Source organism: Chaetodon auriga, chromosome 18, assembly GCF_051107435.1.
Source record: "Chaetodon auriga isolate fChaAug3 chromosome 18, fChaAug3.hap1, whole genome shotgun sequence".
NCBI lineage: Eukaryota > Metazoa > Chordata > Actinopteri > Chaetodontiformes > Chaetodontidae > Chaetodon > Chaetodon auriga.
This window is the reverse complement of record NC_135091.1, coordinates 1,027,740-1,046,063: the sequence shown is the minus strand read 5'-3', so window position 1 is coordinate 1,046,063 and position 18,324 is coordinate 1,027,740. Positions and strand designations below refer to the sequence as shown.

The 18,324-nt window shown below is 48.0% G+C and overlaps 1 protein-coding gene across 4 annotated transcripts in view; it reads right to left on the bottom strand.

The window, feature by feature from the left end:
• Positions 1 to 4,734: 4,734 nt before the first annotated feature.
• Positions 4,735 to 18,324, bottom strand: part of tbc1d32 (TBC1 domain family, member 32) — a 50,176-nt gene continuing 36,586 nt past the window's right edge. For all 4 annotated transcript variants that reach the window (XM_076756074.1, XM_076756073.1, XM_076756075.1 and 1 more), the window contains 6 exons: positions 18,146 to 18,215; positions 16,233 to 16,348; positions 14,488 to 14,642; positions 13,705 to 13,845; positions 10,192 to 10,380; positions 4,735 to 5,411 (listed from right to left, as the gene is read on the bottom strand). In XM_076756074.1, coding sequence (XP_076612189.1) covers positions 5,292 to 5,411; positions 10,192 to 10,380; positions 13,705 to 13,845; positions 14,488 to 14,642; positions 16,233 to 16,348; positions 18,146 to 18,215 — 791 coding nt within the window. In that variant the 3' untranslated portion in view covers positions 4,735 to 5,291. The remainder of the gene's footprint in view (positions 5,412 to 10,191; positions 10,381 to 13,704; positions 13,846 to 14,487; positions 14,643 to 16,232; positions 16,349 to 18,145; positions 18,216 to 18,324) is intronic.

Sequence of the window (18,324 nt, the reverse complement as noted above, 5' to 3'; positions counted from 1 at the left end):
GGTCGAGGTGAACCGCTCGCCTGCTCTCTGCTGAGCCGCTGCAGCTCCGCCGTTCCTCCAGAATTAGTTCTGATTCTCCACGATGGCCTCGACTCTGCGTCTGATCTTTGTGTCTCCGTCCTGCGTCCAAATGCTCACACGTGATATTTCTTTAGGACTCATCAAATCTGTTTTCTGACTGAAGGTGTCCACCGGCTTCCTCTCGCTGCCTCGGAGCAGCTGTGAGCATCATCCTGCATTCTATTAGAAAACTGAATGCTAATTAAATTACAGATTTCTACACTTTCCAACCCGCCGGTATCTGCAGCTGGGACACTGTCCAGCCTAATGAGACGTGACTTCTGCTTGTGTTGAGGTCATGGCTGAAATCTGAATTCACTGCAGCCACACCGGTATGAAATTAAACTCGCTGCCATTGATTCTGGGAGTCATTTCCAGACTGTGCTGACTGCTTTAAAAGCTTTGGCAAAGTCAATTTTCGAGGCCAATTTTCTTGATGATGTGGAGACTTCAGACTGAGGGAGCCGCGGTCCTTTGAGCCGGCTCCTTGTTTGTTGCCAGGAGGCGACTTCACGTACCAGCAGACTCTGGATATCATTGGACTTCTGGGGATTCGGAAATCAACCCTTGATTTTGCTCCACAAAGCTGAGAAACAGATGCAACGAGGGGAGAAGTTGAACCAGAGTGTGTGCAGGGCTTTACATCTATGCAAGAGGAGAGTGAACGGGAATTATAATTCTCAGCGTCTCCCCGCCGTCTCTCAGCCTGTCTGACAGGCAGCAGGGCTGATAGAAGCAGGGTTTGGGCAGAGGGACTCAGGGAAAGCCTGTAGCATGCATTCCAAACAAGAGCAGGCCACGCTTTAAATTAAAGAACGACCCAGCAGAGTCCTGGGAGAGACGCAGCAACACAAAGAGGAGGCGCAGACTTTCCAGCATCACTGACTGCAGTTTGGGGATCAATAAATAATTCCAAGTTTGCGTCCTCATTAAAAAAGGGCGGCGAAATGAAATGCAAAGTTCTGATGGCGTCTTCATCAGCGATGTCGTTCACCTGCTGTGGATACTCATCAATACACCTTGTGTAACAGTCTGTATGACTGAGCTGCAAATCCCCGAAGTCGTCTGATTCACATGCGCACGGTGAACAACACGCCGCGTTGTGAGAATATTGACTGTAGCAAATGGAAATGCTAATACGAGACTCCCTAAAGCACGGAGGCGTCCCGACACAGAATGCACAACGATCAAAATATGACACGTCCGGCTGCTAAATCTGGGCCGCTGCAGAGAATCTGCAAACAAAAGCGTTACAGAGGCGGGAAACGAGAGGCAGCGGCGACACAAGCCAGAAAATGTAGATAAGAAGCTGATAGGAGAAAAAAGTCCTGCAGCAAATGTGCTAAAGATTCAAATCAGAGGAAAAAGGAAGAACACGGTCGAGCTTAATCAAGGAATCAGTGACACTTACGAATGAGTTCAGAGGGAACATCTGCAAAGATAACAGCCAATAAAGATAAGAGCGCGGCCGATAAGAGAAAAAGGTTTGCAGACGCCCGCGGGCTCGACGCGGAGCGAGGTGAGTCCTCACCGCCGCCTCATCAGCCTAATTAACACCAATTACCTGCCTCTAATTGCTTGCTGTCAGTTTGAAAAATCTATAATCAAGATGAACAGCACAACAGATCATTATGCCGCACTGTAAAGGTTTCCGTTATCGTCATCATCTCTGCGCCGTATCCCCCTCTGAGGTCGGGTCACCTCCCGCGCCGATAATTAGCTTTTCACAGCTAATTGAAATAAACAGCCCATTATGTCAAAATGAACGAGTCAGTCGTTTCTGTGCAGGTCAAACCAAACTGCAGCTGATGGTCAAACGAGCACAACAGCGAGGTGAAGAGAGAGAGAGAGAGAGGCTTTCTGACTGTTTTCACGAGCAAACCACTGAGCTCAGGTTTTTAGGTTTAGTACAAAGTGCAGACCTGACAGTTTAGTCCTTTTTGTTTGGGACCGAATCGCCTGGTTTCCCTCACTGATTCATTCATTCTGTGCAGCTTCGCCGCCGTCTCCGTGTTTCCAGTGTAAACATGACGGCAGCGTCAGGGCGACGCGGCCGCTGCCATCTGAATGAAGGTGAAATGATGGAAATGAAGCTGTCTGTGGCGAGCAGGTTAAATACGTCTGTGAGGCCGGAGCAGCTCAACCAAACACACTTCCACATCGCTTCATCTGCTGGAGGCTTGAGGAGGTCAAACGTAGACTGGAGATAAACACAAAGGTGACACGATGTTCCAGGCCAGCAGAGCCCCGCGAGCTTCAGGGAGCGGCAGACTTCAGGAAGGTCCCTGAGGACCTCTGAGCCACCAGAGGCTGCTTACAGCCCGGACTCCAGCAAAGCCTCTGAGACATCAGTCAAACACAATCAATCATCAATAATCAATCTGACAGCAGCTTCATGTGTTCATCTCCTTCATGTGTTCACAAAGTGGTGAACTCGCTCCATCCTCTGTGATCGACTGAGTCTTTCCAGGATGCCCCTTTCATACCCAATCATGATCCTCTCACCTGTCACCAATCAGCCTGTTTACCTGTGGAATGTTCCAAACAGGTGTTTTTGGAGCGTTCCACATCTTTCAGTCTGTGAAACGTGTTGCTGCATCAGATTCACAATAAGAGATATTTACAGAAATCAATGAAGAACATGAAATAAATTGACTTTGTTTGTGTCAGAGAGGATCAGATCAGGTGATCACAGCCTGATTGATCAGGTGATCACAGCCTGATTGATCAGGTGATCACAGTCTGACTGATCAGGTGATCACAGCCTGATTGATCAGGTGATCACAGCCTGATTGATCAGGTGATCACAGTCTGACTGATCAGGTGATCACAGTCTGATTGATCAGGTGATCACAGTCTGATTGATCAGGTGATCACTCTCTGTCTGACTGGTGGAAGTCGAACAGTCTCTGTGCTTCATTAACGTCTAATTAAACTCCTCTCTGTAAACCAGCATTTCTTTTTAAAAGCTGAACTCGCCTAAAGTGCGTCCGTGCTTCCTGTTGACATCATCACACGCTGAACTTCGTGATGAATCTTCTCTATTTTCATCCTCCATCTTGAAACACCTCAGCAGTCCCAGCTTCCTTTGCCTCGACAAAGACACCAAACTTGTCTTCTGTGTCTGTTTCGTCTCAAAGGTCAGCTGTCCCCTCAGACGCTGCCGGGCTGTCGGCGTAGAAAACAGAGGGGGTCAGACGTCCCCTCGCTCCCACAGTTTGTACAGTTTGGTGAACTGTGACGCCGGCTGTGCCGTCCGTCCAGCAGCGAGGAACATCCATTTCTCTCAGCAAAGTCGAGTCCCGCGCAGCGTCCTGGAGGAAAGAGCTCCTCGTGGTCTGCGGCGCTGACAGATTACAGCCCTCCGCCGTCTCTCTCCACTAAATCAATCTGCTGCTCTCTCACACTCTGCCACAGAGGCAGCGTCCACATGGATTCAGCTGATGAGAGCGCTGACAGACATGTTTAATATGGGCTGTACCGCCGTCCCAGCGCTGACACGCTCTGCTGCTCTCTCCGCTCAAACTTTGGAAACTGGAGCAAACAGCAGCATCTGTAGCAGCTCGACATTCAACAAAGCAGAGCGCCGCAAAGCCAGATCATGATGGATGTATGGGAGAGGACGTGAAGCGCCTCAGCTCTCACTGCCCCGTCACTGAAACAAGCCCAGCTGAACTCTGTGGCCTACAAACAGGAGCGTCCGCAGCGAACTGTGCCATACACCAAACGACACATCAGTAAACCTCTTCAGGTTTTGTTTCTTCAGCTGTCGAATGAACTAAAGTCATCATCAGCGGCTTCCAGTCAGCCCACAAATCAAACCCTCTGATTGGTCGCAGCCTTCATGTTTGTGTTTGAGACATTTTATTTCACCTTAAGAGCAGGAGCTGCAGAGGCTCCTCCCTCTCTTATCTGTGCTTCACGTCCTTATTGTGTTGTTCTGGTGGTTTTTTTTGTAGGATGGTGAAGCCGACCTTCACTTTAAGCATCACCTGATTTATTGGCTGTAGTCTCAGCTCCACAGGCCGCGGCGTCTGAGGGCTTTATGCTCATAAAAAACCTCAAATATAAATCATGATCTCTGACTCTGATGAACTGATGTCATTTAAGTGTAAACTCGTCTAATTTTCTGTTTCATGAATCCTTGTGGGTCTGACGTTCACCTTGAAAACACGTTGGAATCATCATCAGACTCAGCTCACCTCTTTTTTCAGAGCGTTTTGTGTCTTGTTTCATTTTTCTGGCACCTAGCGTGCCTGTTTTGGTTGAGTCTCACGGCTCTCATCGCCTTGACTCCAGCAGGACTTGAGTTTCTCTTTCAGGGCCTAAATGTTAAAGACCGTCGGCGGTGACGAGCCATCTTTTGATCACTTACCGTAAGCCACCGCCTGGCTGTGCCGGCGCCTTCCCCCCGTAAACGCTGGGAGACGGATGGATGTGATGAAGTCATTTATAATTCAGACCTCAGTGTGTCTGAAGAGGGACAACAGGACGGGGGAGAAAGGCCGTGGTTACTGATGAGGCTTTATCACAATGACACAACCGTCCTCATGCATCTTTCATACAAACACCTGCATACGTGCACAAAGGGGGGGGGGCATTGCTGCGTGTCTGTGCATTAATGATGTGTGTAACAGCCATGAGACGACCACGCTCCATCAGCCCACACAGCTTCTGATGCTTAAGAAAATTTTAATATGGAGCTGAACACATACAAAGACATCAAGATTTACAGCGTCAGAAAACATCAAGGCAGGATTAAAACAACTCGAGTCTTTTCTTGGTATTTGCTGACAATAAGAGGAAGATCTTCATCCTTTAATTACATGGAACAAACGTGTCTCATGGGTTCAGTTCTCTCCACATTAGTGTCACATTGTTGTCCAGCGCTGGTGAGACACCTTGTCCACAGGTTGTCCTTCTGGTCCGAGCCCTCAGCAGCTGCATGGACGTTCTTTCAGAGCACTCTGGAGATTTTATTTCTTTCACTTTTATTCACCAGGTAGCTCATTAAAAACTAATCTCAAATGTAAGATGTGCCCTGACTTCTGATGGACGCTCGTCTATGGAACATCCACACCTGCCAGGTATGACCTCACTGACCGGCATGAAAACATGTGACGCACATGTTCAGTGAGTCACAGCCACAGCGGAGCCTTCTGGAAGTTACTTACATGAACTCAGTGAATGAGCAGTAACGAGTGTCGGGCGGGTTAAAGGGCGACGTCTTCTTACTCGACGGGGTTACGGACGCTCTCCATGTCGGGCAGGACGACGCTCCTGTAGCTGAGCTCCAGCTCCTCCATGAACGGCAGGTAGCTGCTGACCGTGAAGCCCGGGATCGGCTCCTCCTGCAGGCACACAGAGAAGTTTAAAAGTCCTGGAGTGAAAGTGAAGATTCTGGAGGAGGAATCTTCTTTTTGGAGTTTGGCCCATAGTCGAGGTTAAAGGTCAGGATATCTGATTTTAATTTTGACCATTATTTTGAAATTCCCCTTTAAAGCCCTTCATATGGACCAGGCTGCTTGGAGACTCCACACTTTAAATGAAACTAATTGATTTCCATGAAGCAGCGACTGCCGGCCTCAGATTATGGCCTTCATGTGACATAAAGTGAGGAGAGATCGATTCATGGGTTGTTTCATTTGAGCTAAAAGAATTTCAAAAGAAAAAAGGCAAAAGTTTTGAGGCAGACATGTTTTTTCTGTCATCCTCTGGATTACGTGGTGACCCCTGGGTTTCTCCGTGGGGCCTGTTTGAGGATGACGAGCGCAGACAGATAATGGTTTGTTAGGACGTGAAGTGTGAATAATTCGATATAACCTTTTCATCAGAATGCTTTACATTCAATCTATTTCAAAGTCAGAGGAAATCAAATTAAATCTCTGGGAATGGAAAACAACATCCCTGCTTAGCGCTCAGCTAATGAGGTTTTACGTGTCGGAAAAGCAAAACAATATCTTAATAAGCATCTTCACCACGCAGGTAAACACAAAGCCAGACGTGTCTTAATGTGCAGCGATGTCTCAACCGTCTCAGAGACAAGAATCGGCCCAGACAAACAACGCTTTATTTGGCTCATTTGCTCAGTCGGGCTTTTAATTTTGGCTGCTGTAATTGCTGCGTGAGCGACAGGATACATCTGCCAGGAAACAGCCTCACGGGCTGCAATGCAAACACTGCAGAGCAAATGACTGTGACCGTGTGCATTGTGCTGAGCGCCATCATCAATTAGCAGCCTGAGAGGAGCTGCACCGCCTCAGAATAACCACACGCAGCAGAAGCAGCGTGATTTCAGCCCGAGTCGTCATCCAGGCCGAGGCCTTCAGGACCTCAGCGACCGGTCGGCGCTCCGCTGATCCTGTCATCACGCTGCAGAACGTGTTTCTGGAGAGTCTAATTCAGGTTTTATTCTTGCAGGTAAACGACGCTGACAAGGACACGACGTGGTGAGAACACGGTCCATGCTGTGAGAACAATTTAAGGTCGAAGGCTCGTCCTGATAGCCAGTGTGTCCCAACCTGGAGGTCGAGACACCGCAAGGGGTCACAGACTCTCACCCGAGGGGTCAGGAGGTCAATACACGATCAAAGCGTCTGATTTTTATTACTGGATTAACGCCATGAAACGAGGATGAATCCTACTGACTTCAGTGATGTTAGCATGCTGTTAGCTAAATGCTAGCTGTCGTGCTTCAGTGCAGCCTCAAAGAGCAGCTAGCCTCGCTGTGAACTCTCGTTCTGTCGACTTTAGGAGAAATCACTTTGTTTGAACTGTTCACAGCTCTTTTAAAGGTGACCTGACGATCACGTGATAAAGACCCACTGACTCCCGTTAGCTTCCAGAGCTAAATATAATAATGCCTCGTTCCCTGAGATCAGCGTTATACGATGAAGGTCTTCATGTGTCCCTCATCAAGGAGCAGACGTCTGTGAGTTCGAGTCCTGAAGAGGTGAAACTACGGTGTACATAAGAAAGAAAAGTCAGAACATTAAGTTCAGTTTTGTGGACCCAAATTCAGTTTCTTTCTCCATCTGCTAGCCTGTAGATCACCTCACTGCGTCTCAGATTCGTGTCATGACCCCTTGCGGGGCTCAGGTTCAGGGTCTTGGATCACCAAAGACAATCAGCACCTGAACCCTGAGAGCGCAGAGTTCAGGATCTTTGTGTCCACGTCGACGACAGGGAGATGGTTGTTTTTTAAACGGTGAGCGGAGACGAGCGATGGTTCAGAGGGGAGCACCAAACGTCATGAAGAAATGAGTTTTCAGTCTGATGGAGGACGGCAGTGAATTACTACATAAAACACTTCAGGAGGGAAGAATCTCACTGTAATTACAGGGCACTCTGAACTGGAGCTCTGATCTGATATACTGATGTTAATAAAGTGTCGTCTTATTGTTCGCAGCAGCGACATAACTCCACATCTATTAAATCCATATTTTGTTGGCGTGAACGTCCTGATGGTGCACGTGTGCGTGGAGGCTTCTTATCAAACCGAGCACCGCGGCGAGCGTAAAGCCTTCGCCGGATGGTCGTTGCACTTGTCAGATTCTTTATTTCAGCCAAGATTTCTGAGATTAATCCTGAACAATCGTCAGAAAGTCGCTGCGCCCGTTCGTTTATCTCCCACGGGAAACGCCGCTGACACAGTTAAAGCCGTGAAGGAGAGCAGAGATAAGCAGCGGAATCACTTGGGAGAGTATTTTTGGTCTCTGGGAGATTTAAGGAGGGGAAAAGGAAGATGCAGAGACACGAGCTCGGAGGAATTAGTGTCTGACGAACGCGGATTTCTCAAGTTTTACACAACATTTACGCTTGAGCTGAACAGGTGACGTGAGCCGCTTAATGCTCCACATCAACTTCAAGATACATTAACCATCAGCACTTCTGAGATCATTAGGTAAGCTAATTAAAGCATCAATTACCAAAGATTTCCACGTTTCCTTCAGCTCGTCCTCACATGACAAATGAGTGGGATTAATATTCAGTCTGGAGAGGAAACTAAAGTTGTTTATTCTCCTGACGTCGTGGTGAGGAACTCAAACAGCTCGCTCCATTCGTTTCTCTTTGTTGAACGTTTACATTCACAGAATCTACGTTTGCAAGGCATTGTGGGAAACGCAGTTTGTTATCGCTGCAGGTTCAAATGACTGTCGTCTTTTCCTCTTTAACAGGACGATCGTTCCGCTGTCGCTTCGATCTTCGTCATCCAAAAATCAGCAGACATAACGAGCAAAGACACAAACACGAGTGAGTCAGGGTTAAAAAGTGCTGAATCAGCAGGAATTTTACACATTTATGGTGAAAACATGACTGAAAATCTAAGAATAATAATGTTCTGCTTCACTCAGACAGACTGAAGTCCACAACATAAACATGATTAATCGATGAACTCCCCGTCGTTCATTCACATGCTCGGCTCTGATTGGACACCATCGCCCTCGCTGAATATGAAGGCAGTGACGCTCAGTTTTATCACCATTTAGTTTGACGTAGTTGAACGCAGCTGAAAACATCTGCAGCTTCCGTTTCCTGATGGAATCAAACAGGTGCGCTCAGGTGTCTCTGGGTCGTCGGCGCCGCAGATCAGGACGTTTTGGCCAAGCTCACCTTAAACATGACGCTTTGTTAGGCTGAACCGTCTGGAAGTCGTCCATGTGAAGTGTTCAGAAAAGGGCAGGCAAAAACAATACTCGGCAGGTGATTGGACGAACCATCTGTCTGTCACCATCTATCAACCAATCAGATCACTGAAGGGCACGTCTCTCTCTGTCTCTGCAGCTGAGCTCCATCCAGACTCACCACGGCCGGACGAGTCGTTTGGCTTTCCGAATTTTAATTTAGATGAAATATAGATACACCCCCCGGTGAGACGGGATCAGTGTGTGTGTGTGTGTGTGTGTGAACGTTTAAAGCACTGCTCTAACACTGCATCTGTCAGAGTAAAACACTTCACATTGTTCCCACAGAGAGACGAGGAGGAAGAGGAAGATAAGGCCTTCAGAAACCGGCATGTCTGAAACTTTCAACAGTTCAGCTCAGGACGAAGATGCGCGCACACACACACACACACACACACACACACACACACACACACACACACACACACACACACACACACACACACACACACACACACACACACACACACACGCTGTCTCAAAGCCGTCTCTTGCAGCAGTATCTGATGCTACAGCTCATTAGAAGAGCTTCCTCAGATAAAGCCTCCATAACTGATCTTTTATTCACAGAAAGTGTCAGCGGCGGCTCGTGGCGATGTTAACACCACCGCTATCAGACGCACTGAAACGCTTAATGAGTGATGATGACGGGCGCGTGGTGTCAGGCCGCGCCTCGCTGCTTAATGCAGCTTTGGATATTAGCAGAAGAACACATCTCCGAGAGCGTGACTCCAGACCTTTGGTGGGACCTTCGGGGCCGCTCTTCATCGCAGCGTTCATCCAATATTCACCGAGCTGAAGTCACAACAGCGACACGTTAACTCTCACAGCGGCCTTCCTTCTGCAGTCTGTCTCCAGCAAAACACACCACAGTGGAAGTTTTGTGAAAGTCGATTTGTTATTCATTATGGATGTGAGTCACGGAGGACTGCTGATTTTAAAAGGAAAGCTGTGCAGTTCAGCAGAGGCCTGCAACCAATAAGCTGCAGAAGAAGGAACCGGACGCCTCTGAGATCATTTCACTGTAACAGGAAGTCGTGCTGAGTGCGTGCTCCTTCCAGAGAAAGCCTTCTTTATAAAGCATCACAGCACAAACAAGAGCCTCTGTTTCCTGAAGTGAAACACTGAACCGCCTCACACACGTTACGGCCGCCGCTTCTTTTATTACCTCAATCAAAACGATGTGTTTGAACTCAGAATTCAAAAGGTTTGACCTGCTGTCCGTTTGATCTATCATCAGTTAGACGATCGACACATGAATCAGGACCTGCTGCATTCTGATAATCGATCGTCTGCAGCTCGTCCTCTGTGAGGATTCTCGGTTTCACGTCTTCATAAATTTGGACTGCGGGTCAAATAAAACAGAGACGCGTCCTCGTTCTGTGGGACATCGTCATCAGTCCACACCTGGACACAGGACCACCTCAGTTGGACGGGACGAGCTCACCTTGAGGAAGACCTGCAGCTCCTGGGACTGCGTCCGCTGCAGGATGTCAGGCTGCAGGTGTTTGAATATGGCCACGCACAGGTACACCTGGTAGTCGGGTCCCATCACCACACAGGTGGAGACGTAGCGGCAGATTTCCGTCCAGTCCAGATAGTTCCAGAAGCACTGCGTCAACCAGTGGAGACACATCTGTGGAGAGAGAGACAAACGTCCACTTCATGAAGACCTCGTTAAAACTGACAGCTGAACATTAGAAACTCCTCTGAGATCAGGTCTCATTAGTCCACCTTCAACACAGGTGAAAGAAGAGAAGACCCCAATCACACAACATGACAGAGTTCTTCTTCTGCTGGAATAAATCATGTCAGAAAAGCTTCCTCCTCTTCAACACCTCATCTATTAAAATCAGAAACATTCTGCAGTTACAACAGACTGTGTGTGTTTGCCGTGTGTGTGATGTGTGGTTTTGGTGGCTGAACGTTGAGAAATTAAAGATGGAGGTCGTTAACGAACTGACGAGTCCTGTACTTCACAAGCAGCCGTCAGGCCTCATGATGCTGCTCGTGGTTGGACGTTAAAGGCTCGCTGTGGCGCTTTAAGCCACACACATAATCACGAGACACGACGGTCGAACATCGGACGAGTCTCAGGACCAATCGGCGGCAGTCTGACGCTGACGGACAGCGCTTGTGGCCTTCTGTTGAAGATAGCTGACTTCCTCTTCCTGTGTTTACCGTCCAATCAGCAGCTTCACTTTCAGACTCAATACTTCAGCTCATCAACACAAACAAATCTGCTCATGAGCGCGTTCAGCTAAGAAAAGCTGGTCGTCATGTGACAGCTGATGGGTCAGAGGTGTCATGTCCGCCCCTTTTGCTCGACACCGTTTACCTGCATGCAATCAAAACCTGCTCAAACATGATTGGTCAGACTACAAACAGAAACCAGGAAGTCCTTCAGCTTCAGAGAGCAGAATGTGTCATCGTGGCCGCTGAGTTCACGTTGACATGATGGAGGTCATCACCGACCTGCCGCCTTAACGAGCGCTTTAATTAGCTGAACTCGTACGAGCTCGCTCTGCTCTCCACGTCTGGAGTCTGGATTTAACTCATTTGCTGACTCTGCGTTATCAGCTTCTCCAAACGAGTGTTTCTGAAAAATGTTTACTGTGAGGGTGAAAAATGAAAACCCACAGCAGGCTGGAATATTGAGGTGGGATTAAGGGACAAGAGACGAGGAGACGCATGCTAATGTTCATTTCTCCAGCTGATGACTGACTGGAGATCAGTGATATTAATGCTCAACAAGGTGTTCTCACCTGTTGTCAGACAAAAGACCACAGACAGGATCCATTTGTCATGACGGCTCATATGTTTGGAGCAGTTCAGTTCATCTTTGTGTTCACTCACTGATCAGTGATCTGTCCAATCAGACACAGGTATGTGCATGACGTGTCTGATTTCATTTCACTCAAACTTTGAAGTTCAAAGGTGGATCGACAGTCGTTAGAGACATTTTAAAGTGTTTTATGCAAGATTAAAAATACCTGGACGTCAGGTGCTTTGACGTTATTACACGCTGCTGAAAGCATTAAGCTGTTTCATCAACGCTTCGGTGAAATGAGACCGTACCATGTGAGCCTCTGTGGGCAGGGCCAGCACACCGCCGACCAATCAGAGGACAGATGCTGAATAATGCTACAAACAGCATTTTTCATTGAAGCTCGGTTTGGAGTCCTGAACACTGACAGCAAACACATCATTGTGAAAACAAGCTAACGACAGCTGAGCAAAGAGTCTGCAGACACGCTAACGGCTAAGCTAAACGCTTCTCTCACTCATCAGCAAAGATAACGTCCACGTCCTCTGAGTACCTGCCGTCACAGCAGCAGGTGGAATGATTATGAGCTCCACACCCTCACATCCAGGCGACAAACAGTGCCCGCGCTGCCTTTTAACTAATTGCCGTGCCAGTAATTAGCCAGTGTTGACTAACGACGCAGGTCTGCTCAAGCATGCAGACAATCTCCACTTACGCCCCATAAACACATTACATTATGGCCCCCCCCTCAGCTATACGCTAATGAAAATACTGGCATCCTAATTTGTGTGTTGTGATAAAACCATGGATCCACGCTGGAGGAGGAAAAACAAGAGCACATCCAGAACGTTCTGCGACTGTGAACCAGGGACCATAAATCCCCTCAAGGTCTCTCCAAGAGCGCCTCTCTGCTCAGAGGCGAAACGTGCTCTCCTGTGCGTTTCTCTGGGGCAAAGGTGCATTTTCACAGTGTTCTTACTTCACTCCCCCGCTGCCAGAAACAAGCTGTCAGAGCCGCTGTTGATGTGAGAGCATCAGGTCAAACAGGCCTGAACGTCCTGCAGCAGAGCGGACTGATAATTCACTGTCACTGTTCACAGGCTTAGCATCAGGTGACGTCACTGTTTATAGACCAGAGACATGGACATCAGAAGGTATCAACCTGAGACGGATTCGCACTGACTGCAAACTAAAATACGTGTAGTTTGGAATAAACTTGACCTGCTGTAAAATACAGTAATACTGAAGGATTAAACATCCACATCAAACATTTAGGTTTCCGAAAACGTCACCTTTGACTCTCTGACATCTCATTGATTCAACAATTAACTGATCAATCAGGAAAACGATCAGCGGATTAATCAATGATGAAAATAATGGTGTGTTGCTGCTCTCTCTCTCACACACACACACACACACACACCCTCCTGTGTGAATGGCAGGTGTGTGTAACGCCTCATTTGTCTCTGCTGCTTCCAAAGCTCAAACTTTTGAGCAGATATTTCCACGTCTGACTGAAGAACAGGTGCCCGTTATCGTCGGCTTGAAGAGCACCGAGGAGCTGAATGCTAACGCGTTGCTTCACCCTGGAGACGCCAGTTCAGGCCTTTGATGCAAATGTGGAGAGTCTTACGAGCGCTCTCGCTGCCGTATGTTATGAGAGACTCGACTGTCAGCTGCCGACGCGCAGACGCTCGGATCAAACGCGAGAGGATTCAAGGTGAGTCTGCCTTTTCTTCTGCTCCTTGTTTGTGAGAAGTCTGTCAAAAGAATCGCGAGTCGAGGAGCAAAGATCTAACTTTTCCGCTGCTCCGTGAAAGAAACAGACTCAATGTCAAAGCCGTGTTGTGGTGTTTAAAAGTCGACTGAAGTCAGAGCGGGACGATTCACGGGGCGACCGGACGTGTGACGACAACGCTTTAAAACCGGTTTCATGACGTCATTAACATAAATTACTCAACAGCAGCCACAAAACAAAACGAGCTGCTGACTGACTTAACTGAAACCAAACTAACCCACATTCATTCCTTTTGTTCCCTCCAACAGTCACGACTGTCCTTTAATGATCTACAGCCCTGATTCTGAAAGTCACTTCCTGCCCTCCATCTGCAGACGTGACGTCACCTGAAAAGCACCTGTTAAAGTACGTGAACGGTCTGAACAGGCACAGTAATGAAACACTGTTCAACGTACCTGTGACGGAGTGAAGCCGGACATCCTGAAGGCCGAGTGGACCAGAGGAACTTCAGCTCTCAGCAGCATCTCCACGTAGTGAGCCGTGCACCAGTAGACCGGAGGGATTCCCGATTGGGCGACGGGCACGGGAACGTGGACCTGCCACCACAAACACACATTTGGTGGATATTCAAGCAAAAACACAGAAGAAATGAGGAGCTCCACAGTTTGTGTTGATATGGAGATAAAACAGGTCCTCCTCCTCCTCTTCCTCCTCTTTCAGTAAAAAATATCCTGTTTGTTTTCCACCGTGTTGAGAAATTGAGTCACACTGAAAGTCATTATGGGAAAATGTTGGGATTCATCATCGTCTTCATTTATTCATGGTTGTCTTTGCTGGCGCGTCGCCCTGATTGTTGACGTGCTGAGAGTGAAAGAGGTGGATCAAATGAGGACGAGGCACAGACAGATGTGCATTTCACATCTGGAGGGACTTCAAAGGACTCCAAAGGACACGAGGCCGTCAAACAGAACCATACAGGGAGCAATACTGGGAAACTTCTGCTCAGTTTGAGGACAAAGTAAGCGGCGACAGGTCGGGATTTGAGTCATACTTGGGAGAGTTTTTATCTGAAAAGTTCGTCTGTCCTGTGGGCTGTACAGTTGGACTTTAATGTCTGTGAAGAAGCAAATCTGCGGATCTACACACGAAAGCAGACGAACGCTCTGATGACGCACGATGGTTTCTACTGCGTCTGAACACACCGTACTGCAGGAGTATGTGTACACCGTTGTACTCACAGAGGCATGTATCCTGGCTGGCCAGATGAACGCAGAGGTCAGCAGAGAGGACAGCTTGAGTAACAAAGCCAGAGACCGGTCCGTGTCTCCGGCCATGATGAGGAAGACCGTGGAGGTGAGCCAGTCGTGGCCCGGATACCCGTCCTGCTGAGTGACTGGAGGGCAGAGTTAAAGACCAGAGACCAGAGAGACAAACACACTCCTGAGGTTAGCTGAGCAACACGACGGTGGTCCACTGACAATGAATGGACGGATTCATGAGGACCTGAACGCTGTTTGTCTCACCTTCAAATTAACCGTCAGCAGCTCAATTTAAACAGCTTTAATCAAGAGAAGGAAACACTTTGCATGTGAATTTAGAAACAGCCTCTGCATCATGTTACCAATGAATGAGTGTCAGCGCGGCGCGTCACAAAAGACACGCCGGTCCGTGTGGACAGATGTTTCCTGGCAGCAGCGGGTGGTGTTGAATTAACTCCAAAACAGACGCAAATATTCTGTCTCAAAGCTCAAATTCACTGTGTTTGTCCTTCTGCTGTGTTAAGCAAAGCTAACACGACTTGACCGTCAGCTGACACTGACAGCGGTGAGGAGCTGCCAGAGAAACAGGTCCACTTCTGTCTGCAGCGTCCCTCCGTGGATGGACGAGCTGTAACAGGCGTGAACCCTTCAGCCAACAGGATGAGGAAACGGACACGACTGAAAACTCCAGAACGAGGCTGCAGCTTTCATCCAGCACATCTGGAGCTTTGACAAACACCGTGGCTTCAGCCTCATCCGGATGCCGCTGGAGGCGAACGCTGTCCGCCTTTGAACGCTCTGAACCTTCAGCTCGTGTTGAAGCAGATTTAATTTGCTCTTGAAACAGAGCGAAGCAGCATCCAACATGTGCTCTACACACTCAGAAAGGCTTCGGGTTACACGCTGGCTGGTTTAACCTCTGATCAGTAATAAACACACGCAGTTAATTAGCACTACAAGCTCTTTGAAACTGACTGACACACGAGCCTCATTTGATCATTTTCAATGATAAAGAATCAGAAATAAAGCAGAAAGTCCTGGAAATTAAAAATGCGTTCTGATCTGCCGTCACTCAATAAGCTGAATGACACTGAACAAGCTTTGTTGTGATTTCCTGAATTTGGACATCTTCCTTCTGAGTGTTCTGGGTGAATTTCAGATGTTTTCAGTTCACTGAAGTCACAGCGAGGACTTTAAAACAATGTGAGCTTCAGCTGCAGAAACACTGCATTCGACTGAACTACAGTTTAATCCGTCTGCTTAAAGCAGCGTCTTCATCGCAGCTCAAATGTCAGCGTGGCGTCGGTATCACAGGGAAAATGTCAGTTTGTTTTCTATTGTGACGCCTCTTTATCTCTGCTCACCGTCTTCACGCTCTGCTGTCCACACACAAAGGAAACTTTCCGGAGGAGAGAGGAGGCCGATGGGCTGCTGTCTGGGACAAAAGGAGGCTGAAGTGCTCGCAGATACAGATGGAGAGAGATAATCTGCATCGTGCCGGTCGGACGGGGACGCACGCTATCTGTCCTCCTGCTGCCACTCACACAGAAACGCTGTCCTCTGACCAGCAGGGAGACAGACGCAAGAGAAAATACGCTGAAATGAAGTGTGTGTCAACATGTGAGTGGATGATTGTCAGCAGGCCTTTGCTGAGGCGACTGCAGCTGAACGAGGAGCCTGCAAACGTATTTAGAGGGTGAATATCTCCGGACTCTGAAGGATACCGAGCTCTGAAGAGGTCTGAACTCTCTGTGTGGACAAGAAGATCTTCACGTGCTTCATCAGCAGCGTCAGCTCGTCTTCAGCGTCTTCCTTCAGGAGCGAGAGGGAGCCGCCGTACCTGGAGGTCAGAGGCAGACAGGTAATGAGCTCCACCCACCACGTCTGAACATCAGCCGCTTTACCGACGGCGCTCGTCTGCTCCACCACGTCACATGACCGTCCACACAGCCGTCACCTGACATGTCTGGATCATCATCATCATCATCATCATCATCATCATCACTGGGAGCTGTTACACCTTCCTGCACTGATCGTTCATCTAAAAAATGATCAATTACACAGATTTTTTAAATGTTTCTCAGATTTTTTTTGCATGTTTTTGTGTTAATCTGTTTTCTTGCAGCATTTGCTTTTTATTTACATTTATGTCCAAATTTAACTTTCACTCACTTTAAATTTGGTTGTGCAACAAAATACCAAGACAGATTCCTCGTATGAGGAAATAAACCCGGTGACGTTCAACGTGGTCGGACTGAACTCAGACACTTGTAAGTCAAGGATTAATTATGAATTCATGTCCGACAGCTTTAAATCCTGTAAGACACGGGGCTCTGAGGGGAACGCTCGCACACTGTGCTCTGTTGATACCAAAAATGCAAACATGGCACTCAGTGTTTCTGAGTTCTTCCTCTGAAAGCTCCCTTCAGGGGAGTCATATCCTCTGCTGTGTGGAATGTAGCAGCGGGGCGTCATTAAGGACAGAAATGAGCAGCGTGAACAGAGAACCGCAGTCAGAGGGTCTCCTCACGGGGAAACTAAGAACGGCCGAGTGTTATGGGAACGACAGGAGAACCCTTCAGCACCTGTGTGGGTCCAACTCTGCTGCAGGAGCAGATATGACTCCTCTGCATTTTTCTGATGCCTCCACACACTGCACAGCGCGGACAGACCACGTCCTCTGAAGGACGCGGCTTTGTGGGCCGAGGCCTTCAGAGGACGAGGACCATGAACTGCAGTGACCTTCTCCCTTTTCAGCGGCGACGCAGCTCCAGAACGAAGCTTTTCCTCAGCGAGTCTGAGAGCAAAACACATAAACTACTCCTAAAAAGTAAATGTGCTGTCAGAAAGAGCCCAACTCACACACGCACACACACACACACACACTACAGACTGAGCTCAGTGTGAAATGGAAAATGGCGGTAGACTGAATGTAATCTCCCGTGAGGAGGAGCTGGTTCTCAGGTGAGCTTTGATGTCACCGTGGCATCGCTCGCTGTAGGTGAGCGAGCTGACTGAGCTGAAGTGCAGGTGGTTTAAGTTTAAGTTAATGCTGATGTGGCTCTGTCACAAAAGCTCTGGAAGCTTCAGGAAAACTCAAATCAACAGACGTAAAGAGAGGACAGGTGAGGTCTTTAACCACCTGACAGCAGGTGAAGTCTGTGGAGCATTAACCAAATACAATAAAGGAAGGTCCATGCATTCATCATCAACCAGCTGCTCATTAGCATGCATATTAGCATCATACTGGCTCCTTATTAGTCACTTTAAAACACTTCAATAAGCTCCTAATGACTTCTTATTGACAGACAGTGAAGCTGTTAAGCCTTAATGACCCGAACACGAGAATAAGACATTAATAAAGACTTCACAGTGACTAATAAAGAGCCAATATGCTGCTAATATGAATGCTAATGAGCAGCTCGTTAATGGTGGACTCGACCAAAAAACCAGTTTGGGTCAGTTTTTATGAGTAAACACCTTTCCCTGACTTGTTCCCTTCAGCATATCTGGATTTGTACTTGGTGCTAATTAGCAGATGTTAGCATGCTAACAGGCTAACAGTTTATCAGTCAGGTCCTTCGTCAGTACTCGTTTCGTTTCTCAGCAGAATTCAGGTGTTCACAGTTGCACATACCTGAGACAGGTGTTGATTCCCAGCTGCTCCACAGGTGATAACACTGCACTCCTCACACTCTGCTCCTCTGCTGCAAAACAAGGCGATTAAAGAGGAGAAGTGTTAGTGAGGAAAACGCTCCCTGATATCAGCGAGGAAAACAGAAAACATGGCGACAGATGTGATGTTGAGTCTCGGTA